The following is a 24,147-nucleotide window of genomic DNA, read 5'->3' as shown; positions in this document are numbered from 1 at the left end:
CTTTATGAAAAAGTCCGATTTACCGTAGAGCCATGCCTTTGTAAAGATCGCCTTCTGCTGGGCGGGAGCTAGGACTGATGTTCCCCACTGATTTTCATTTAACAAGAATTGATTAAAGATGCAGAACGAATAGTGAAACCATGACTCACGAGACAGAGCTGTGCCTTCTCTTCTTGCACTATGTCAACTGTGAATAATACTAGTAGTTTAAAGCATGCCTAGTCGCCTACTGTCCATCATTTATGTTCAACCACCGGATAGTAGATGTTCACCGGATAGTATTTCCAAGCTAGTATTACCGTATTGTCCTGAATATTGTTCCGAACATTTTCCTCGAATTCACATTTGAAAATGCGGTTCTTCATTTGAGGACTAGAAAAGTAAATGTTCAATGTTACACACTTATAAAAGTAGACGACGCTTGTTCAAAACTGTTTTTTTAACTGGAGCAAGGTACCATCATTGACAAAATGTCAGAAGTAAAACATGGAGAAAAGTCACCCACAAATACGGTAATGATACATCTTCAACGCCAAGTGTTTATTCTTTGTCGTCGTGTTGACATTATACAACCTTTTTTCATGTTAAAATAGCCTGTTATTACAAATAAATATCTGAAAAAATCAGCGATTGCCTTTGGCACACAGTTGTTTCACCTAAACGTACGCTGCCTAGCTTGTTTTTCATGTAGTTTATAGAGGTATATTTATTGTCAGCATCCATAACCCCTAACCCTCGTCGGTGGGTGGTTTTTGGAAGCGCGGCTTCTGCAGCCTAATTAAAACATGGCGGACTCAGAGGAATTTAGACTTAAACGATTAAAGGTAAGGAATAAATACGTAGAACATTATTATAGCGACCACCAGGTGAGCTTTTAGCTTAGCGACATATTATGACACCCAATTATTTTGGGGCTAGCTTCCGGTCGATATGTGCATATTTAAGCTAACGCTAGCCAGCTAGCTTACAGCCCTGTAGCTTGCTGCTCCTTGGGACTGATGCATGCCGCTACGCCAAGCTCCATTTAGCAGCCTGGCAATTTGATTATCAGCAAACGAACACACTTAGCCCAACACAACACGGGTGTGTCAGTGGACCGTGAGAGCCATTGTTAATCCAGCGCTGCAGATGTGTGCTGCAGTTTAATTGCTGGTCCCACTAAGCCTATTTGCATCGTGGAGGGCAGAGGGCTGCTTTGAACAATACCGATGTGGGGATTTAATCAAAGTTTGTTTTTCCTATGCGATTCACCGGGGGTTTTACTTGAAAGTTGAACAGTCACTACACTGTTTTGATTGATTTGCTGATGCTTGTGTGTGTGTCTGTTGACTAACAAGCCAAAACACCATATATTGTCGAATTGAATGGGAGTTTGCTGGGACGCCCCCCTCCTCCCATACAATAGATTGGATAGCATTCGGCCTGTAGCCATTATTATTAAGCATTGATGGCATCAAGTCTCAATGCTAGTCCCTATAAAAATGTTGCCACAAAGTTTTCATATTATGTCAGAATATACAAAACCACAACACTATATCTTTACATTCACCATATTAATATACTGATAGGAAATGTTGGTGATTCTTGCGCATGTTTCTGTAACTGTTATATCAAGGTGATAGGGAAAGTTTGCTATCCAGCCACTTGTATTGAACATGGGTTTGTGTGAGGTAGGAGAACCTGCTAGGCGGATACAAGTCAAATCTATGGTGGAAGAAGACAGAGCTGCAATGTGTGCATTAGCTGGTCCTATAGACCTGTTTTGTGGCAGGCTGTTTTACGTGTGTGGACAAGAAAAGCACAGATGTGTTTATAACATGAACAGGTCCCTGGTATTTTTCATGATGTGAGTCATTTGTACGGCTTTCACATTTTTGCTATTATTGCACCCCTGCTTTCGTGCTTAGCAAGAAAAATATAAGACACAGTTACAGGTAAACATGGATACATTAGTACCTATCTTTCCGTGCTCAGTATGAAGACATAATTGATCAGGAAAACACAGTTCATATTTACAAATGCACATGGAGAGGACATGTGCACTGCAGGTCAAGTCGGTGGGGGAAAAGTTTAGCACTAATGCATAGATGATGTATCAGATTGAGGTTTGGGGGGGCATTTCAAAACCTGATGGTTCATTAATAAAATGTCAAAATCAATTTTTGATTCAGCATTTTCTACAGACTATTGTAGTAAATGGGGAGTTGTAGCAATTAAGGGAGTGTAACTATGATGTAGAACATGAATAGCACTGTCTGAGAAGCTCAGTCAAATCTTGAATTTCAAAAGAAAACCAAGGTGTACAGTCCACAGTTTTGTATCTGTTCTTTAGGATAGAGCAGCTGGACACTGGATCATTGTACATCTTTTAAACAATGTAAACCCTGTAATAACAGGAGTTATCAGATGTCTTTCGATTCCTCAAAGTTTCCAGTAATGAACTAAAACATTTTGTTGTCTTTGATATCAGGAGTATACCTTTTGATATCGGGTATAAATTATTCAATTGCTTGATTCCTTGACTGCAAAGCATTTATTTGCCCATTTAAATTCCCTCTTCAACTAACTTTTCTGTCCTCCCCTACAGCATGAGGAGCGGCTGTCCAGAGTGTTTGACGAGGTGATGGGGCTCGGAGACTTTGCTGACTCGTCCAGCTCGCCCAGGAGCGGAGGTCAGGACGAGGCCAGAGGGCTGGAAGAAACATCAGGGCCAGGGGAACAACAACCACCGCTAGGAGAGGAGGAGAGCAACGCCAGCAAACAAGAAGACAAGACGGAAGAGGTGATGGAAGAGTCTCCCTTTCCTCACATTTCCCCCCCTTCCTCCGATCTACTCCCCTCCTTTACCCTGGGAACCACGGAAGAAGGAGGAGGAGGAGGAAGTGGGGGGTCGGCATTCGATGACGCGCTGGATGGCCTTCCTGTGTTTGGGGCAGAAGATGAGGATGAAGACTGGCACTTTGCCCTGCCACTGGGCTCTCTGGAGGATGTTAACCTGGCTAAGGCGAGAGGGACGACAGGTCAACCACTAGAAGGGAGCGACATCACTGCTGGAGAGGATCCCTTCACTCATCAGCCCAGAGAGGACAGGGAAGGGAGCACATCTTCTAACACCTCCCACTCCTCCCAGGAACCCACACCTGAAAACAGCAGAGGTAAAGATGAACACCATACATCAGAACTTTGACAAAAGATTTATCAAGGACGCTGTATGGCAAGTGTCTGTTCATTGTATCAGTATCTTATCAGGGGCGTGGCTGTGGTCTCGCACAGCCAGACCACACTACAGCTAGCAGTATTGTCTGGCAGAACGCTATATCGTTTCTGCTAAAAATTAATAAAAAAAAAAAAACGGTCTGGCTTGGTAGGATTTCTTCAAACCAATCACAATACTGTAGTCTTGGGCGGCGCTAAGCCCAGGATGCATAAACTGTGTCCTTTTGAATAGTGCTGTGGGGAACTTGTTTTTATGGTACATTTGTACGTGGAAAAGTTGCCTGTGAAATGGCTATATCCTCATCAAAAACACCACACAAAACAATAAAAGATGTATGTCGCCTATGTGATGTTGGGTTTTCGGGGTGTGAGGGAGCGGCCAGACGAGTTTTCTTTTGAGCTTGTTTTTAAGAATTAGCAGGTGCTGAACTTACAGTTAATATGAGCATAGTTCACTTTCCCTGCATGTTTGACGTCAGGATATCTCGGCCTTTGCTGCCTCGATTTTTACCATTCCTCTTTTTATTCTGCATTGGCCCTTTAAGCGACTGTGTTATCACATGCAGTTTGGGCACTGTGTTGGCACCACTGGTTCTGGTTTGGGCTTTATCAGCTATGTGGGGACAATTGTTGAGAGTGAGCTGTCTGGCACGATTGCCAGTGATTGAACCCATTTAGTGGATCTCTTTGTACCAGGCCTATATCCTCTTTACAAGAACATCATGCCTTCAGGCTGACAACTCCAGTGCAAAGCAAAACTTAACAGAACCAGTTGCTACTTCCTTAGACAGGATTTGTATCTGTATAATCAGCATATAACTCGACTGTTAAACATGACTGACGGTGGGGCTTTGTGGCTTCTTCAGATGCAAATCTTCACAAAAGAAACCCAGGCAATACAGTTATTTGGTGTGAGCTACCACAATTTCACAAACAAAATATGAGTTTAAAAAACATAGTAAAGTTTGCCCTGGAATTGTTAGCAACAGTGTGATAATTGGCCATTACACCCTATCCTCATTTATGATGTCCTGGTCAGAACATGTGTAGTGAGTGAACTGTGTGCTGTATTTCATTTTAACATTGTCTTTCCTACCTTTCTGTCAGATGGGGGAGTCCTAAACCGGGAGGAAGAGACGGAGACAGACGATAGCCAGCAGGGAGAGGTAGGGATCTGGAGATATTGTCAAGGAGCTGCATTTCAAATCCGTTCTGAGCTCTCAGTGGGTTTAATGAATTCTCTTTTATTATTGTAGAGGTCAGAGGCAGCTCCGATGGAGGACAGTAATCCTCGGATGTCTCCTGCTATCAATATCAAAGACGAGCCCATTGACGAGGGCTACGACGCTGCCCTGCTGCCCCAAAGCTCCATCAGACAGATCAAAGAGGAGCTGGAGCATCAGGAGGTAGGTGTGGGGGAGAGAGAACGTTATTGGTGTACCGCATCTGCTGTTTATGTTCAGGTCAAGGTATAGAGTTATAGTATTCATATTGAGTAATGGGAGAGGATCCAACCAGCAAATGAAGCAACATGAACACAATTAGATTTGTCAATGTTTTCTCATTTCAGGAGGAGCTGAGGATCAGCTCAGTCTACTCAGTAGGAGGAGGAAACGCCTTTGTATCCCCGACCAGTGAGTTTATCTATTTGTGCATTGTGACATTTTCTTTCACTGATGTTGACCAAGGGACAGAGCAACATTTTTGGTTAAGGGGCATCATTGGCAATATTCCAAATGCAAACAGCACCAACATTCCCGTTAATTCCAAAGGAAACTGTTTCCAACTTTTAAAATTCCTGGAATTTTGCAACCCTAGTCCTGATAGATCCATCATGTCTTCAGACCTTTGCCTTTTCCTGCTATGAGCCCAAATGCCTCTGAAGCCTCCACAACCAATGGTTTGAAGCGTTCCATGCATGTCTGCTATTTTTTGATCACTTCTTATAGTGCCAGCAGCAGTCCCAACCCCCACTACGACAGCCATATTTTTACCAAGTCGAGGTGCTGTCCTACAAGCCGTGGCTTCACTCAGATCACAAGCTCCTGTCTCCAGTTCACAACCACCTTTGGCTACAATAACTCCACGGCCACCTCAGCCCAATATGCCTGGTAGTGTACGCTGTAGTGGCTGCTGTAAGGTACTCTCCCTCTACAAACCTGCATATTATTAATGTCAAAGTTTCCTAATCATTCCTAATAATACATTTAATCAACTACATTAAAGATTTGGAAGGATCATGTGTAATTTGTATTTCATTGTTATGTTTGTTGTAGATTCTGCTCAAAGGCCAAACAGCATTCCAAAGAAAAGGTTCAACGCAGCTCTTCTGCTCCACGGTCTGTCTGACCGGCCATCTGCCTCCACAAGCCAAGAACAGATCCTGTTTCCAGTGCCACAGGTACTTCTCACTTTGCACTTGTGTTGCCCCATTCGCTACACAAGGTTGTGTGGCTTGTTAGTTATTGTGAAAAGTTCATATTCATAATATGAATCCATAATAATGAGATATTGTTATAATAAAATATTATTACAAACGTCCACATGACTCATTAAACAAATGGTTTCACTCTGACCGTTGTTGCACTGTTCTGGTGAAACATTTAAGCTTAAGTGCATCATACAAACACCTTTATTAAATACAGACCTTTTCCTCATCTATGTCACCTTGCCAGCTCCATCCCCTATCCTGCCATGGTCCTGTGCATTTTGACTGTTGCATTTATCCCTTATGCCTTTATCTTTGCAGGGAGATCCTTCAGCCCAGGGACATGATCACCATTCCAGCCGATCAAAGCACCTTCATGCACTTTTGTGGCCAGTTCTGTTTGTCCGTCTTTCGACACAAGAAGAAACAGCCGGAGGCGAAACAGCCGGAGACGAAACCTGCTAAATGGGACAAGCGACTGGACAAGGATATTGTACAAGAAAAGAAGCAGCCTGAGAAACCAGTAGAACGTCAGCCTGACAAACCTGTTTGCAGTGTCTGCAGAGTCTCTAATAAGGTATGAGACAAAAGGCTAGCCCTTGATAATGAAGATAAAGTTGGGTCAGTTTGCCTGATCAGTCCAGTCAACAGTATTGTGTCAGAACCCAGGTCTCCTTTTCTTTATCTTCACTCTTATGTATAATTCTCTTTGTCGCCCTTGTGTTTGGCTGTGGGCATCTCTCCAGCAGATTGAACATGAGGTCACCCATCAAGGGCGTCTGCACCGACTCTGCAGTGATGCTTGTTTTGAATCCTGGCGCAAGATGCGGCAGTTAGCCATGAACTGCTGCGAAGGATGCGGCCTCTACTGTAAGAGCAGCTCATACTCCTGTGAGACCATCACCATTGATTCATCGCAGCTCAACTTCTGTGGTCCCACCTGTATTGGCACCTACAAGCAGGTTTGTGTTCGAATAAATCTTCAGTATTTAGGAGGATGTTTGCATATCCGTGGCTATAAATTACACTGAAATGTAACGGAAAATTCAATACCCAGGAATCAAATGAGATCATAAAAATTCCACACACCCTTGTGTTTACCAAGCAAATATATTACACGTAGCAAATGTAAACCTCCGACAATAATGACTGTGTTTTTTTTGTTACAGACCTGCAGAAAGAAGATTGCGTGTGCCCACTGTCGCACGATGGCAGTAGTTTCCTCCACCATCATGGAGCGAGACCAAAAGGGCAAAGTTCAGCTTTACTGTTCATCTGCTTGTGTGGGACGGAGTCGACCACCGCAACACGTTCTCACTGGTAGGACACGCCTCCGAGACACACCCTCACATGCCACGCTAGGCTGCTACATGGGCTCTTAATGCTAGAAGGTGCAGGAGTTCTTCAGTTTCTACAATAACCTTTGTAATTGGTTTATAATATATATATACGAGTATTCAAAATGAATGTGGCAAGTAGCAAGTGAACTTAAACCTCCTACGAGCAACTTAAAAAAAAAAAAAAAAAAAAACGCAAATTTCTTCTCTGATTATGAATGACCTGTAACGGCAAACGAGACCATCAGCTAAAACAACGCTATTTTAATGTAGTTATTATAAAAGCCTTTTTATCCAAAGGTGCCGCTAAAATCAACAGAAACTGAAAGCTCCTCACAGCCACTTTAAGATATTAAAAGTAGCATGGTGATTTTATACCCCTGCAGCCTACAGCACAACAAAAGCCTGGGAAAGCATGTTTTATAATCATTTAATAAACAATATAATGTTTTGGGTATAATGTTACCCTTTTCTCTTAGGCGCTGCATTCCCCTGCAGCCTGTGCAAGGTGTCAGCTGTTCCTCAGTATCATCTGGCCATGGTGGACGGCACCATTCGTAACTTCTGCTCTTACGATTGTGTGACTACATACAGGGTAGGAGCATCAGTAGCACCAGAACCAATGATGAAAGTTGTTGATAGAGCATCTCTCTGGTCCAAACCTGGTCTTCTTATAGATATCTGACAATGTTATTTTCCCCTCTGCGTCTTTACAGAAGTCTGGAAACCTCTCTCGGCCAGACCTCCACAACGGAACCTCGTCCCTCAGTGAGGCCCCCAAAGCGGGTACCAGCTCAGTCCCTCCCATCCCTCAGGACTACCCATCTTCAGTCCCGTACTCGGCCCACCATCCCGGCCATAGCTCAGTGCCCCCGCTGATGTCTCCCTACCCGGCCATGTCCTCACCCACTGTCCCCACGCAGAGCCAGGCCAGTCAGCCCCTGAAACCAGCCGAGGGAGGCCCCAGTGATCCCTCCAAGCTGACCTGCCATCAGTGCAGCAACAACTTCAACATTAAGCCCGTGATATTCAGTCACCAAGTAAGGAGCACAGCTTGTATCAACAAACAAAAACCGTAGATCTATGGGCACTGATCTGCATGTAGGAATATAACACTCACCGTGATGTTAATACTAAAGGTGTTTCTTGCCTGCAGGGTCGTATTTCTATGTTCTGCAGCAGGACGTGCAGTGAGCTGTATAAAATCAAGAAGAATCTGCGGGCGCAGTGTGAATGCTGTAAACAGGACAAAGTGCTCTTTGACACCATCAACTACAACCAGCAGGATCTGTTCTTCTGCAGTGAAAGTGAGTAAACGCAGGAACTGCTTGTCCCTTTAACCTCTCATCTGCATTGTTTCCAGGTGTTTCTGTGGCTCAATAAACTTGAAATCGTATCCTTTTAAGTATAACATTGCAGATTGTGTAATTAACGCTAGTGGAATTGGTCATTTTGGTCAATTGACACAATTAAAAAGCCGCAGTGAGAGAATATACAGTCTATGGGTCAGAGCCGTTGAACAGTGCTGGCCACAGCAGCTACGTAACATGACATCCTAGCAGCAGGACACAGTGTGGCCCGTTGATTAACTCGATGAAGAGAAAAACCGGCGAACATAAACAAAGAACTGTGTGCTGACATTTTTCTCAAAACACAAGACTCTTCACTCTTGCCAAGGTGACTACACAATCAATCAACAGACTGCAGTGTGTAGCTTCAAAAATAGGTGCGGCTCGCTTGGCTCACTTATTTTGGTACCCTTTCCAACCTTTGACAGGAAACACTAATAAATGCGTGCCGAACCGGACCTCTCAGTAGAAACAAGGCTTAAATGTAATCAGCAGTGACCATTGGACTTTGTATTTACGTAGTGTTCAGATTCAAATAATATAATACCCCACCTCTCCCGTTTTCCAGACTGTAAGCTCCACCACAGAAATGAGCTGACATCTCGTATCAAGGACCACCCCTGGCGTCCCTGCACCTACTGCGCCGGCATCGGCTCCAAGATGCTGCACAGCCACTACGGGGGCAAGATGGAGGAGTTCTGTAAGCCCTCCTGCATGTCCCAGTACACTGTGCTCTTCTACGGGGTAAGGAGATAGATGGCCAACATTACATTATATGCAACTGAACCCAGGGGGACTGTATATTTCAATGTGATTCTGTTTCTTTTTTTAACTTGTATATGACTTTCTTTCCACCATCTTTTCTCTCCTTTCCCTCCTGATCCAGATGGGTCGCTGTGACAGTTGTAGGAAACAGGGCTACATGACTGAGAAGCTGCAGTGTATGGGTTCGGTCCGTAATTTCTGCGAACTACCCTGCCTGCTGCAGTACTGCTGCTACCATTTTGAGCCCACGCAACACACCAGCAGTAACAGCACTGGAACGGCCCCACAGACTCCATATGGTAAATGGAGTTATCTCATCCCTGTTACACAAAGTGATGTTGAGTTGTTCAGTTGTCTCCATGTCAATACAACACACCTCATACTGTATTATCTAAGTGTTCCTCATGGGGGATTAATTGTACTGCAAGAACATGTTACAAGAGATTGTTTTGGCTGAAACTTTGAAGCCTCTGAAAACTTGGCTTTCTGAAATACATTGATGGTTAGCTAGCAATAATCATAATGCTGTTGTTATATGTGATGCACACACCTGCACAGTGCCTAAATAAAGGTACAGTAAGGGATTATGGAGAACGCTTGTTGTCAAAATCACTTTTTGTCAACATCGGTGAATATCTCCTCACGATCCACTACGTGTGTGTGTGTGTGTGTGTGTGCTAAAAACGATATGGTGTTAATACACAGCCTAGGGTTTGTAAATGGGTGTCCAGAATCGCTGACTCCACCTTACGTGTTGGTTTCTCTCTTCCTCTAGCACCGACCCAGCCTCACCACTCCACAAAGATGAATCCTGTCATAGCTGATGTCGTGTCACTGGCCAACGGCTCTGCCACCCAGCCCAGTGTGTCAGCAGACACTGCTCTGACTGGTTAGTTCATACACATCTCTGACCAGCACTAGTATCTCAGTAATGCAAAGTAAACAGCCAAGCCAAATGTTGTTTTCCCCCAGATACTTTCCTCAGCTCCTTGCAAATTCTTTATTACTCAACTGTTTCTAATAGGAGTTAGAGAAGTTTAGATCTGTTTTGAATCAACATATACAGTATTACATAGTCATATTTGTAGGTTGTTTTTATATACAGTATTTATGATATGCATTCCACACAGTGGGTTTTAATGAAGTGCTCTTTTTTTTCTACTTTTCTTTTTTAGGAGCATTTCCGACCTCAAGCCTTGACGGAAAGAACCTAGACCATGTATGTACACTGTGGGTCACTGTCTGTTTATTTCAGCTCAGACCTGATGTTGGTCTTGAGGTCTTGACCAAAAAAATTTAACACAAGAATATGACCAAAATCAGAGATTTTCTTATAATAATACATTGAATTCATCTAGCTTTTTTTCTAGAAACTAAAAGTAGCTTTTTTTCTATATTATTTGTAATGTCTATGTCCAGGCCAGCACTCAGACTGATACCATGCGAGTTCCTGCGTCCCGTCGCCGTCAAATGAAGAACAAGTCAGTTCTGTGTCGACCCTTCACTATGGACCAAGAGGTCATGTGCCAGCTGCCCACACCTTCCACTGAATCAGCAGGTAACTACAGAAAACACTTGCTCTAGTATGGGTAGCTTAGCTTTGATACATTTACCCACAACGGCTGCGCAGCATTATATAAGTGCACAACTTTCAGCTGGACTGTGGGATCCTGCAGCTTCTTGCCAGTAAAATGCTCTTAACACACAACGTGCTCAGTAAGTGTACTTATAGCAAGTTGGTCATAAAGACATTTTAAACATTCAGTATTTTAAATGTCTCTTCATAGAGATAATGATGACAGTTTTCAAGAATTTTCTACTTTTTCCACCATGACCGTTTTAGTGGTTACCTCTGTACACATTGTGATGGTACAGATGATATAGTTGTGTAAGCACAGTCGTGTAATACCACTTGTGTTCAGTAGGGTTAGCATATCTGATGCTAGCCCTAACAGAAGTGGTATTGGAACGTCAAGTTTCACTACGAGGATGTTCCTCTGTTAGAGCAAAACAACTTTTAACTTTATGCTTTATAGAATATGATATTGAGCTTGTTGAGCTTTGATAAATATCAAACTATTTTGAGAAGAAAGATTATTCAGCAGGAAACACATTTTGATCATGAAAAAATGGTTACACATTTAAAATGGGTAAGACCAATGGTACAACACTTTGTTTTTTCAATCCAAAATAATTGGTCCAAGTTAATCATCAGTCTCAATGCTTATTCCCACTGCAGTTTTATCTGTGCTGATAGAAGTAGAACCCCACACAACATCCATTTAATTCATTCATTCTTTCTGATTCCTTAAATGATTCGTTGTTCACAACCAGCTGTTTCAATAATTGCACCAGCTCACCTAGAGAGCTCCTCGCAAGCTGACCAGCCAACTGCTGAAGCATCCACTTCTCCAGCGCCGTCACCCAAACCTCTGGGAGACATTCAGCCCTGTAACGGCGTGCCGGCACGCCTTACCGGGCGCCATTTCCCGGGCAAAAGAGAGACTGACTCTGACTGCAAGGTCTGCTCACAATACAAGAGGAAGAGGGGGGAGGAAGAGGAGCTGGAGAGGAAGAGGACGAAAGAGGAGGTGGAGGAGCCAGAGAGGAAAACAGAAGAAGAGCCACAGGAAGCAAAGGGAGAGAACTCACACAGTGACAATGATGGAGAGAGAAAAGAGGAGGAAGACTGTGAAATGAAGGACTGTGAGGAGCAGAGCATGACATTGCGGAGGCAGACGTCGTATTACTGTAAGACGTGTCCAGGAGAGCCCAGCCTCTGTGCTGTGCCCTGTTTTGAACTCTACCACACCAGACTCATCTACAAAACGGCTCCTGAACTGGAAACACAAGGTGAGACTGGGGAATAACACAAGAAATGACTTTAGTTCTATTAAACCAGAAACATATGTAGAGACTCAGGAAACTCATCTTGACACAAAGCATTGTCCTGGTGAGCTAGAGTTCTCTTAGAGTGAAGACTGGCCTTATCCACTGGCTGGTTCTATTATAGGCCAGTCAGTCGCAAGGGCAGATACAAAGGTATGCCTCGTTTTTTTTTCACTCAACTGATGTAATCAGACGTTGGAAATTTGCATTGAAAAATGTAGTAATAGTTTCTAGAGGAAATTGTTTCAACTCTGTTGTTTACTTACAAGTATAACGGTTCTCCCTAAGCTTGTAAAATCAAATCAGTTTTATTTATGTAGCTCAATATCACAAATAGACATTTGCCTCAGTGGACTTCACATTCCATTCAATATGACAGTATAATGTCAAATAGGGAAATAGTGTGGATGCAGGAGGACTTCAGATGCTGCCAATGTTGTCATGTTCAGAAGGCCTTTATCTGTATTCGTGTGGGAGGGGATATGGGAAAACACTTTTTTTTTTAATAACTATTAATTTACCAATAAATAACTAAACTTGTGTGTATGTGTATTCCAGAAAAAAAACAGAAACATATAATAGCCGCATTAAATAGTCAAAAAGAATGTTTTTATCTACTATCCAATGACATATACTGACATGATCTGTTGCTTGGTGACGTTGATGTGCTTTTTTCCAAGTACATTCAACGGACTTCTTAAGAGGGTCGAGTGTATCATCCGGAGTCTTTCTCTCCACAGCCTCCTGACCCGCTGACACAAGGAGACGTTTTTATACCGTGACCCTGGACAGATGAATGGACTACAGGGTTTCACACACCTACACTACTTGTCTGTTCAAGTTGAACCCAAAACCTCACTGACATAAAGCGGGATAGCTATTCGTTTACAATTGTCACATGGATGTGTATGTGCAAACTTGCAATGCAGTGAAAATATGCACTGTTTTGGGTTTTATTTTTTAAACGAGGAAGCACAGATATCTGTATTTTAAGGGGTATTTTAAGTGTCTAACCGGTCCAGACAACGTTGAGATACTTCATGAAGTGCTTCACTGACCTACACACAGTACTGTAACATGTTTTACCTCAGTAATGAATCACAATGCATTGACATGTCATTAAAGCTCATCCCCAATAATGGTACTTTTTGAAGTGTGTCAAAAACGTATGAATCTAATGTTTCATTCACTTTTTAACTTGATTTGTGGGAATGGACTGTGCTGACCCATTATTTCTGGTGGGTTTTCATACACAAACAGTATTTTTTGTCCCCACCACATCCCACAAAGTGATTTCACTATAACGTAAATTTATTAATTATTTTCACTAGAAGTAACGACACAACTTTCATACAGTATTTAAGCTGGCCTTTTCCATTATTTATTCCACTTGTGCTTCCCTGCTGGCCCAGATGCAGCCCAGGAAAAATTGTTATGGCGCAAATACATTGTTCTACAGGCTTCTTGTAACTGTGATTTTTACATTGTTTAGGCCTACTCACAATTACATTTTCCAATGTGCTTTTGAAATGATCTCCGTAAACCTTTGCCACACAACGACAGGGCAAACACATGGAGCCGATGCTGGATGGAGGCAACTGTGCTTTAACTGTGAATGAAACACTTCAGTACTCAATTAGCATATTTTCTGTAAAGATAGGTCTCTGCACAAAAAAATAATAATTCCACCATAATCAAGAGCTCAAGATCACGATTGGTTGAGCAAATGTAGCTTTTGGTTTGTAATGCATTGTTTTTAAAGGAAATGGGCTTGAAGGTGATGTGATAGTGGTTCTTTTCCTCTCCCCCTTGGAATGGTGGTAACACCAAATGAATGATCTTGTGGTGGAGATTATTTGGTTTGGGTTCACTCTCACTGCTGTGCTGACATGTGGACAAGTTGATTAAACTAGTATATGGAGGTCTAACATTCCCAATAAACTGTTGAAAATGAAATTCCCAGCCACCTGTAACTTGAGCTGCACCTATCGGGTATACTTGATTTTTAGAATTGTCTGAATTGAAGTAAACTAAATTCATTCATTCATGAACTTATTTGTGACCGACACTACATTTGAGTGTTTATGATGAATGTGTGATGTATAAATGTGAAAAGGTGAATCTCCTGCTGTACCTCACTACTACTGATGTGCTTGTGTGAACCAATGTTGATCTCTCTTATCTTTTCTTTCTATAACCTGTCTGTTACAACTTTTTGGTACTTTTCCACTCTATCCGGGTGTATTTGTCTTGTCAATATCTCTATGTTTACACTGACATGGATCACATTGTGAAATCATGTTGCATTACTGTTATTTTTTTAATTTTTTTTTAAAAGACCTGTTAACACCTGACATGGATGGTTGGTGTTTTGTTCAATGCAAAAAAAAGAATCAATAAATTAAATTTGAGAGTAAACATTTTTTGTCTGTGATTATTTCTCAGATTGTACCTGCCGTATCCACACACAAATGGCCACCCTCAGTCTGATTATGAATAAGCACAGAGTGAGGTGTTATGTCATTAAAAAAACATTTAATCATGTCTGAGTAGCATTTATATAAAATGTAAAATGAAAACCTGACCACACGTGAAGTTGATGCATACAAGTCTTAACCAAGTCTTATCATGAATCTATTGTTAAGTAACTCTAACCTGTGAAATCATTTGTCCCTTTGGTAGTAAAGTCTGAAGACATGTAAATGACGGCTGTGTAACGGCTATAACAAGCTTCATTCTTAAAGAAGTACCTAATAAGAAAAAAGATACAAGCAAAGATGCATTAGTGAAGGGGAAAATATTATTCCACAGGTGTCTAAAAGTAGACTGAGTGGCTTTAATCACATGTAAAAGTGTTTTCAGAGATTGAGATCTGATCTCACTGAGGACATGGTACTGACCCAGTACTATGTACTAGTGTACACAATACCACTTTAAAAACTATAAAGACAAATAAAAGATGACTAGAGGTGTGAAAAATTTGTTGATTATTAAATCAAGTTTTGTCCCTGATAATTAACATTTCACACATTCATACACACTTACGTGCCACGGTATACTATTTATGGGGATAATGGATGTGTATCAAATTAGCTTATACATCATGGTAATGCTGATAAATATAATGTGGACATCTTTTTTATATATAGTTTGGACTATCTTTTAGCAGCAAAAAAGAATATTTTTTGCATCTCAAACATAAATGCATTTTTTTCCAATCTCTAAATTTAAGTAAAAACTAGTGTCCTTGTATATACTATCTAGGGTCCTTGCCCTCAAAAGTAGTAGTTCAATTTAAATAGGATATATTGGTTTCTTTTTCTCACCTTGTTTTTTGTGAAAGAGTGGAATGTTTATGTGTATGACCTGTCATATTATTGTTACTATTTCAAAATCATTCTGCTCATAGATATTCTACACATTGAAGACGTTCCTTATTGATGAATCTGTTGTCTTGTCTATGTCCCCTCAGCTGGCTCCTCAGCAGGAGAGGAGAATGTGAAGGTGAAGGTGGTGATGGTTCCATTCCCTGTCCCGGTCTTCATCCCCGTGCCTATGAGCATGTACTCCCAGCACACACCTGTTCCAATGGCTATGCCCATACCTGTACGTGCAGTTACTTTTGAAAATTCTAGTACAATTTGGGAGTGTTTGGCTGCAGTAGATCTAAAGTAAGTAACGCTCTGTTCTGTTTTATTACAGATCCCAGTACCTTTGGTAGTACCGCCACAGAAGAAGGAGATGAAAGATGCAGAAGTCCAATCGGAGCCTTTTGCTTGGAAGGAAGAAAAAGAAGTGCTTGTTTCCAGCACAGGTGAGAGAGGCCTGAGAGAAGGCTTTTATGTCCCGATTTTGATATAATTAAGTTGTGTATAAGGTGGAGCAAGTGAATCTGGAAACCGCTTGTGGTCATTGTATGCAAAATATATCTGCTGTGAATACACAGCCTAGGCTCTGTAAACTTAAAACAAAGGGTGTGTTAACAAAGGGTCCCAATATGCCCGTTTACAGAGACTAGGCTGTGTATTGACACTGGATTTTCTTTTCAGCACACAAAAAGTACGTTCAGGTAGCGGATCATTAGGAGATTTTCACAGATTTTGACAAAAAAGTGATTTTGACAACAAGCATTCTCCAGAATCACTGACTTTTTGCTCCAGTAATCAATGTCCCCCTTTTTTATTTCACATGTATTTACTTAAAAGGGACGACAGCGCACATTAATCAACATGAGCACCAGAGTCCATCATGTAAATGTGCCATAGATTTAGCCATACAGGCACATCTCTGTCCGTAGTCCCTGGCAGTTTGATGGGTTAAAAGCTTAATTTAACTTTTAAAATCTAATTTTCATCTCTGTTCAATTTTCTGCTACAGACCAGAGCAGTTCGTGCAGTGGAGTTGCGAAGTCAGAGGTGGTCACTCCCATAAGCGGAGAAAAGGAGGAGAGTGATAAAGCAGTACAGGCCGACCTGCCACACACTTCAGAGAGGATCACTGAGTCCACTGAGCCCATACCTGAGACACAGCCAGAAGCAAGCCCGGAGTCAGCTGACCCTCAACCAATCACTGAGCCAGAAGATATCACAACGATAAGCCAATCACCTTCCACCAGTGCCGAGCAGCAACCTCCCTCTCCAATGATGGACCTGGAGACTGACTACCCCTCTGGTGAGACATCCTATTAAGCCAACACTCAAATGAATGTAGAATGAGAATTACCAGCACACACACCACACACACTCACTCACACACACACACACACACACACACACACACACACACACTAACAGGTCTTTCGTGTGTATTTTGCAGAACCGTTTAAAGAGAAGTCCTCATCTCGGCATCGAGGAGTAAAGAGACCGAGAGACGCTTCCTCCGGACGAAAACGGGTATGACTCCCCTGATACAGATGTTACTAGCCTACGTTCATGTGTGCACCTTACTGCCACCGGTCTACAGTGGTGCCGCGGCAGCAAAAGAAGAGGGGTTGGGGGGGGCTGCAGTTGGTAGCTGGAGAAGCTAGGTGACAGCAGGGTGCTTGAATCCTGACTAAATGGGTATAGGCTACACGTACAGTCTTTGTACACCTCGTATGTTAGTTATGAAAACACTCCCGCTATGACCATTTGCCCCCTGCTGACCTGCACTGCTCCAGGTAGTGATGGGCAAATGAAGCTTTTATGAAGCATTGAACCAGTTGAGCCAATGTTTCGAAAATAGGTTCATTACTCGAAGCTTCAGTGACAGTGACCTCTGCTGGCGAAGTGCGAGGCTGCAGTGGATTCAAAGTATCCCTGCTTTGAAAATTATTTGACGCACACACACACCCCACAAACCCAAATACTCAATATCATGATCTATTCACCAATAAAGATTGATCAAAATACAGATGTCTAAATTGTTCTTAAAAGGATTGGCCTAGCCCATGTCCAAATAGGCTAACTGATTTAGGCTAGGATATAATTGAAACAGCATTTTATAAAAACCTACAATATAATGACCTCTGCCTCTGATCGGGAGTCGAACCCCGGACCTCCACACCTCAGTCGGTCTGTTAACACCTAGCCTAATCTAATTGACATTTCGGACAGTTTTATTACATACCGGACACAACTCCCGAAAACGGTTGTAGCGCCGATTGTGTGATTATTTTTTCCACTAAATAATTAGGCCGTGCCGCGGTGACCGGCTGGCTTTGGGCAAGGTTGGTTGGGTGTGCTTGAGTAGCCTAACTCTACAAGGGTAATTATGTGGGATGGGGAAAACTCAAAGATTTGTATTGAGGTAGGCTGCCTTAGTTTTTCAACGGCTTATGGATTGAGCCGGTTTCTTTTATAGCTCAAAGCTTCTCCACCGAGCCGCGGACCAGTCAAGTGATTCAGGCAACGAAGCAGTTGCTGCTTCGGACGTCATATGTCACGTGATTTTTTTCGTACTGAAGCAAGCTTCGAAGCAGTGCTTCTTGGGAATTGTAGATCAGGGGTTGAAGCACGTATCGAAGCTTCAGTGTCAGACTGCCATCACTAGCTCCAGGTACAACCAGGCCTGAGCATGGTTACCTCGTGTACATACGTCAGTGTGTCGGAATACCAAGAGACGAACACATTGATTGATATCGTCTCCATCAACGTGTCTTTTACTTAGGTTTGGGTTTTTGTGCGTTGGACACTTGTATAGAGTCTTGTGTTTGTACGGTTTTTAATATTTTCATCTGGCCACATCTGCAGCAAACATTCCTCCTCTGCATCAGACCTTTTTTCTTTATGTTGCGTAATAGAATAGTCTCATATAAATTGACTGCAGGACCGCTCTCTACTATGTCCGTGCTCGTACATGAGCATCCGTGCCGAAGCAGACCTCTTCCACCCGGGGCCAGGGCCATGGAAGTGTACGGTATGGGGCATTCACACTGGTCAAACCAACTAGACTTCAGGCATCTCCACTCAACACATTTCTTTAGTGTATAATATGGCAAACGCAAAACTGGCAATGTCCATACAAATGACATGATAATACAAATTCTTAACGCTAAATCTTTGCTTGATGGTGTTTTGTGCCCCCAACGGTGCCTTCCAGGCAGTGCTGCCTTGTACCATTGTGCAGTTACTAGGCAACTACAAGTTCTGTACAGTAGGCTGCTAGCATCATAGACATGTCAAGAGATGTTTCATGGAACCAGTGATTACTGGAAATCAAACACACTACTGTTCCTGGGAAGAAAAGGATTTGTGTCATCTGAAAACCAGACCCAGGCATGTCAGAGAGGCTTTATGAATTTGAAATGGATTATGGAAATTTGAAAATGTTTTTTTTTTTTTTTTTTTTAAGATATTTTTTTGGAATTTTTATGCTTTTTATTGATAGTGTAGAGACAGAGTTGAAATGGGGAGTCATCCTATACTTCTATTGGGCAGTGACAAAGTGGGTAGGGAGATCGCCTCTGGAGTGCAGGGTCAGAGGTTCGATTCCCCGCTTACCCGCCACATGTTGAAGTGTCCCTTGGCAAGACACTGAACCCCGATGGTTCAGAGAGTGCCTTGCATGGCATAGTGTGTGAATGTGATAAGATATGTATGGTGCTTTGGGGTTGAAAAAAAATGTCTAGAAAACGCTATATAAGTCAAGCCCATTTACCATTTATATGTGCCACCTGGTGGTTGTTGGTACACACTGCAACTACTGATAGAAAATCGAACTCACCCAATTCTGCACTGACACACTGTGGCAGCATTACCGTTGCAGTAGTCATCTGTGAACGCTGACAGAAACATGGACTGTTCCAGAAACCCTTTTTGATCAAAGAGTACATCCCTGTCTGAAAGCGAGGATGAAATTCTTGAATATAGCCTGTATTCATAGAACCAAAAATCTTGCCAATACAGGCGCACTTTGAGCTCACAGTCAAACATTTCATCCGTCACAACCGTTTGACTGCACTACCCAGCATTCATTGCATATTCTGTGCTTCCAGAGTCGAAAGCGGACTTTGTTGAACCGCAGTGTGACAGTGGTGACTCCAGAAGCCCCCAAACTGAACCACCTGTATGGAGTTAAAGCCTGGAGGAGCTGGGTGCAGCAGAGAAAGACACGACTAAGAGAATGTACGTCTTAATTATTTTTGTTAATCTATCTCTTCCTCTGACCCATTGATGGTTTCCATTGCCACAGACTGTGCTCTGTTACTCTGTACTAGTTGTGTTCTATTCTTCTCTTGCCCCTGTAGCCAATCCGGCGGACATTAAAGAAGACGTCTTCCAGTGTGACTCTGCTGAGCTGAGCTTTGCCCTGTCTCACTTCATCAGAGAGGTGAGACGGCCCAACGGAGAGACGTACAGCCCGGACAGCATCTTCTACCTCTGTCTGGGGATACAGCAGGTACTCACACACGCGCATGCACACACACACACACACACACACACACACACACACACACACACACAAACATTGTGTCACTGGCATCGATTCCTTCTTCTCTGTCTCCTTGTCTTTGTCTTAGTATCTGTTCACGAAGGGCCGCATAGAGAACATCTTTAATGACTCGCTGTACAGCCACTTTGCTATGGAGATCAGTGGGATGCTGCAACTCTGGAAACCTACACTGCTACCAAGTGGTACGATTGTACTTGACTTTTTGTATTGATTCATTGAGTAGGAAAAGTATCCTATCGATCCACACACAAAATCTTCCCCGGAAGTTAGTACACATCCGGGCATTTTCTCGCCTACACAAACTCGCAACCACAACATACTCAAACTGACATCAAAATGAGTATGAGTAGGGCGTTAGTATGGCTTTTTCGAACACGGCCTATGTCTCCCATTCACTCATCCCCTCCCCCCTGCTTCCTCTCCCCCCCTCCAGGTGCGGTCATTTCATCCCGTGTCATGGAGTCTTACCTGTGGGAGTGTAAGCAGCTGGGCGCCTACTCCCCCATAGTGCTGCTCAACACGCTGCTCTTCTTCTGCACAAAGAACTTTGGCTTCACCACGCTGACACAGCACCAGAGCCTCTCCTTCACCAACTTCACCGGGCGCACCAGACACTGCAGCGGGGCCGGCAAGGTCCACTACCTCCACCACAGCCCGGAGACAGGTGCGTGTTTGTCGAATAAAACACATATGTATATCTTTTCAAATGTCTCCAGCTAATATGGCTCAAGCTAATATCAAACTAATCTAGTACAAAATATCAGGTATCAATTGCTTCGATCCAAATGTATATCAGCTTTTTAAATAGGCTTACCCTCCTTCTAAACATTTTAAAAACATGGATGCTCCGGTGGCGTAGTGGGTAGAGCGCGTACCATAAAGGCTCGGTCCTTGTCGCAGTGGTCGCGGGTTCGAATCCGACCTGTGTGGACCTTCATTGCATGTCATCCCTCCTCTCTCTCTCTCCCCATTTCAACTCTGTCACTATCTACTTTCAACTGTCAAGTAAAGGTTAAATCACCCAAAAAAATGATCTTTAAAACCATTTTCATGAATTGTGTTAGGAAATAGTGACGTATTGACATTTGTTTCTAGAGCGATTGAGAAAAAGGAGAGAAGAGGAAGAGACAGACCTGGAGATGCTTGAAAACGTCACCAACCCTCTACACTGTCCTGTCAGACTGTACGAGTTCTACCTCTCTAGATGGTGAGACAGACAGACACACACACACACACACACACACACACACACACACACACACACACACACACACACACACACACACACACAACATAGCATTTACAGCCACATCTATTTGAACAAAGGCTTCATCTTCTGTGCCCTTTCCCCTTGACAGCCCTGTGTACGTGAAGATGAGATCGAACCTGTTTTACCTCCAGCCGGACACCAATGTGCACACACACAGGTCAGACTCAGTCCTCCTACACAGTGACGTCCACATTTGTGTCCTCGAATGTGTCACACAGATAAAAAAAAAACTTGTTTCTAACTTGTTAAAATGGTCCATTTCCTATCTCAACAGCCCCCACTGGTACACCTCTAAACCATTGGAGGGCAGCACCCTACAGAGCATGCTCACACGCATCCTGGCCGTCAAAGAGGTGCACCAGGATGCAGCCACACATCAAGCTACTGCCGACGCTGATCATGACAGTTTACAGTGATACGGAACCTTGCTTTGGATCCCAGCTCTTCACAGCCATTTAAAGCTGTACCTGAACGCATCAGTGGCCCTCACACACTGAGGCTGCTGGGTCTTTGAAACGCACAGAACAGAACGCAGAGAGAGACACAATGAGAGGACACTTTTAAGGGCACATTTAAAGACATTTCAAAGTGTAGGAGTATTGTATTTAGTTACCACAGTGGCAAAAGAGTTTACAAATATCCCATACTTTAAAATATGAAAAAAGGGAGTGCTATTGAGGGTGTATGGGTAATAGAGTCTTCTGGAGTGATATTTACCCCCATTTATCACACGTGGCAGGTTGATTTACTACCAGTGATGATCCATGCCTTCTATTCTTTTCATAACAGACTGTCGTGAGTAGAAGGTTGCATATGAGAATAGTCAGGCTGATGGTGACACCGTCAGGTCTGGTCATCAATGGGTTTAAATGGGCTTTGTTTTTGCCTTTTTAAAAGGCCTCTTTGCATCAGCACATTGTAATATGGGGAGGATGTACAAATGCAGTATTAACCTTTTAAGGCTGACACTAGTACTTACTTTATTTTTTTAAAGATATTTTTGGATAGTTTGGAGAGAAAGAGATGAAATGGGGCAGAGTGGGGAATGACATGCAGAGAACGACCACGGGCCTGATTCAAACCTTTGGTCTCGCTGCTTCTGAGGACTGAGCCTCTATGGGCGGGCGCTCTAACCACTGCACCACGAGCACCCCCCCTGACACTGGTATTTAAAGATCCAAACGCCTCTAGCAGTCATCTTGTGCTTTTTAAATATCAACAACAACGGTTTGAGCTAACGGTTTTGTAATTCCACAGTCTGAGGTTTTTCATGCAAAGCTGCACAAAACCTCAAAGAAATGCCATTCAGTTTAATTTCCCATTGACATCCATTGTAGTTTAAATAAATGGAACATTAAATATCTAAACATGATATTCATCGCATCGGAGGCGGAAGACATGCACTGGATTCCATGGGGAATCTGATTTAAAATGTTGTTAAATCAGTACACTGTCTATCAGTGTAACCATTTTATCATTAATCTAGGTGTCTGATAATATGTCAGCCCCCTTTTAAGTTCTTCATACTGTGTGGCCTTATTACCCTTCCGACAACTCTTCCCCCTCTCTCCCCCCCTCGTAGACCACCTTAGTGAATGGGAGTGTTACAATTACCATTAGTATATTTCCAAAGGGACCTCTGTATTCCTCTATCTACATACAGTATCTTTCTTCCCTCTTTTAAGTGCCATTATCTTTCTTCTTGTTTTTTCCCCCATTCCACTTGCCTTTGTTCCCTCATTTGAAAGACAATTGAATGGGAAGAATGTGACAAGCAGACAAGTCAAAGTAAAGGCACAAATACTATTCCTAGACCCTTACCCTGAGCTTTCCTGTAATATAGTTAAAGTAGTGGTTTGTGGTATAGTATGCCATACACACGATGAAAAAACAAATGCTGTTGACAATGTGCCTAAGATATTTTACCAGTGGGACAGCAGTGGTTCATTTTGTTTCAATTCATTCCCGATATCTGTAATAGATTTTTTTAAACTGGAAAGGCGTTCTGAACTGTAATGCTTAATTAATCAAAATGGGAAGAATTACCCACAATGTCTGGACATAGTGAATATCAAATGCCTAAACTAGTGAACACTGATGTCTATTTTTCATAAACAACTGCCATTTCATAGAATGTTGATTGTAATTTTTCTTTTTTTTTCTTTTTGAAAGAAAAATCTAAAGTGGTCTGTGCCCGGTGGTTCAGAATTCAGCTGGTTGTTGACACATGTTGCAAAAAAATTGAGATTGAATGAGATGTGAACATTTCTTCTTTTGTTCTTCTTCCACTACCCACAACCACCTTTTGAGGGAGCTGGAGCATTTTCATTGGTTGACTGTTATTATGTTAGAATATTGTCCTTTTTCTTTTTTAAATGTTCATGTTTGACATAATATCCAATGCCCGTGCAAGTAAATATTACTGTGTGAATATTACCACTGCTATTATCGATATCATCACACCCATATTGAAAACTGTTAACACCCAGAGACAGTCGGATGTTTTATTGCCATTTACTATTCAAAATTCATCTTATTCCTTTCTCCCCTTGACCTCAAGGCTAAGCATTTCTAAGTAGAGCCTGATTGAAATGTGATGTTGAGTGTACCAGAAGTGTATGCAGTTTTTAAACATTGATTCACAAAATGTATAAAGTTGTATATTTGTTTGTCTGTGTTTGACTGAGTTGAAGATCCGTGTATCTCTCACTGACAGATGAGAAAGGGAAAGTTGGGACATTGTTAATGGGTCACACTCTAATTTAATAATTCCCTTTTCTTCTCTGGTCTCCCACTCTCCCTTGATTTTGGCACTGATAGGTTACCAGTTACTTAAAAAAGTCAGTGAAACACTCGTCCATATATTACATTTTGAGCTCAACACAAATGTTTTGAACAATATCAACTGGTTAATGTGAAAGAGCGCTATACCCTCACAGATTGCTGTCTGCATGTGAACAA

General features: G+C 42.5%; 1 protein-coding gene across 1 annotated transcript; it reads left to right on the top strand.

Annotated features, from left to right (window-relative positions):
* Positions 1 to 365: 365 nt before the first annotated feature.
* On the top strand, positions 366 to 23,819 carry LOC307261733 (zinc finger MYM-type protein 4-like). Its single transcript, XM_080042326.1, has 29 exons — positions 366 to 512; positions 2,588 to 3,155; positions 4,324 to 4,382; positions 4,473 to 4,622; positions 4,787 to 4,850; positions 5,166 to 5,356; positions 5,493 to 5,617; positions 5,966 to 6,221; positions 6,394 to 6,606; positions 6,814 to 6,964; positions 7,461 to 7,576; positions 7,698 to 8,021; positions 8,138 to 8,288; positions 8,899 to 9,074; positions 9,217 to 9,394; positions 9,871 to 9,984; positions 10,271 to 10,314; positions 10,515 to 10,653; positions 15,457 to 15,590; positions 15,687 to 15,798; positions 16,362 to 16,655; positions 16,800 to 16,876; positions 19,459 to 19,588; positions 19,711 to 19,862; positions 19,984 to 20,098; positions 20,350 to 20,580; positions 21,012 to 21,123; positions 21,275 to 21,343; positions 21,461 to 23,819. Exons 1-29 carry the CDS (start codon positions 471 to 473, stop codon positions 21,600 to 21,602), a joined length of 4,629 nt encoding a protein of 1,542 aa, XP_079898452.1. The 5' UTR covers positions 366 to 470; the 3' UTR covers positions 21,603 to 23,819.
* The last annotated feature ends 328 nt before the right edge of the window (positions 23,820 to 24,147 follow it).

The sequence above is a fragment of the Ammodytes marinus genome (genome assembly GCF_949987685.1).
Source record: "Ammodytes marinus genome assembly, chromosome: 15".
Classification (NCBI taxonomy): domain Eukaryota; kingdom Metazoa; phylum Chordata; class Actinopteri; order Uranoscopiformes; family Ammodytidae; genus Ammodytes; species Ammodytes marinus.
Note: the sequence above shows the minus strand (reverse complement) of the source record. Positions and strands in the feature narration are given on the sequence as shown.

What these genes read in the sequence shown, in the direction of transcription:
- LOC307261733 (XM_080042326.1), top strand. Translation starts at nt 471, where the DNA reads ATGTCAGAAGTAAAACATGGAGAAAAGTCACCCACAAATACG. An exon ending in GTATTGGCACCTACAAGCAG is followed by an intron (nt 6,607 to 6,813) that starts GTTTGTGTTCGA and finishes TTTTTGTTACAG; the next exon opens with ACCTGCAGAAAGAAGATTGC. An exon ending in TCTGTTCTTCTGCAGTGAAA is followed by an intron (nt 8,289 to 8,898) that starts GTGAGTAAACGC and finishes CCCGTTTTCCAG; the next exon opens with ACTGTAAGCTCCACCACAGA.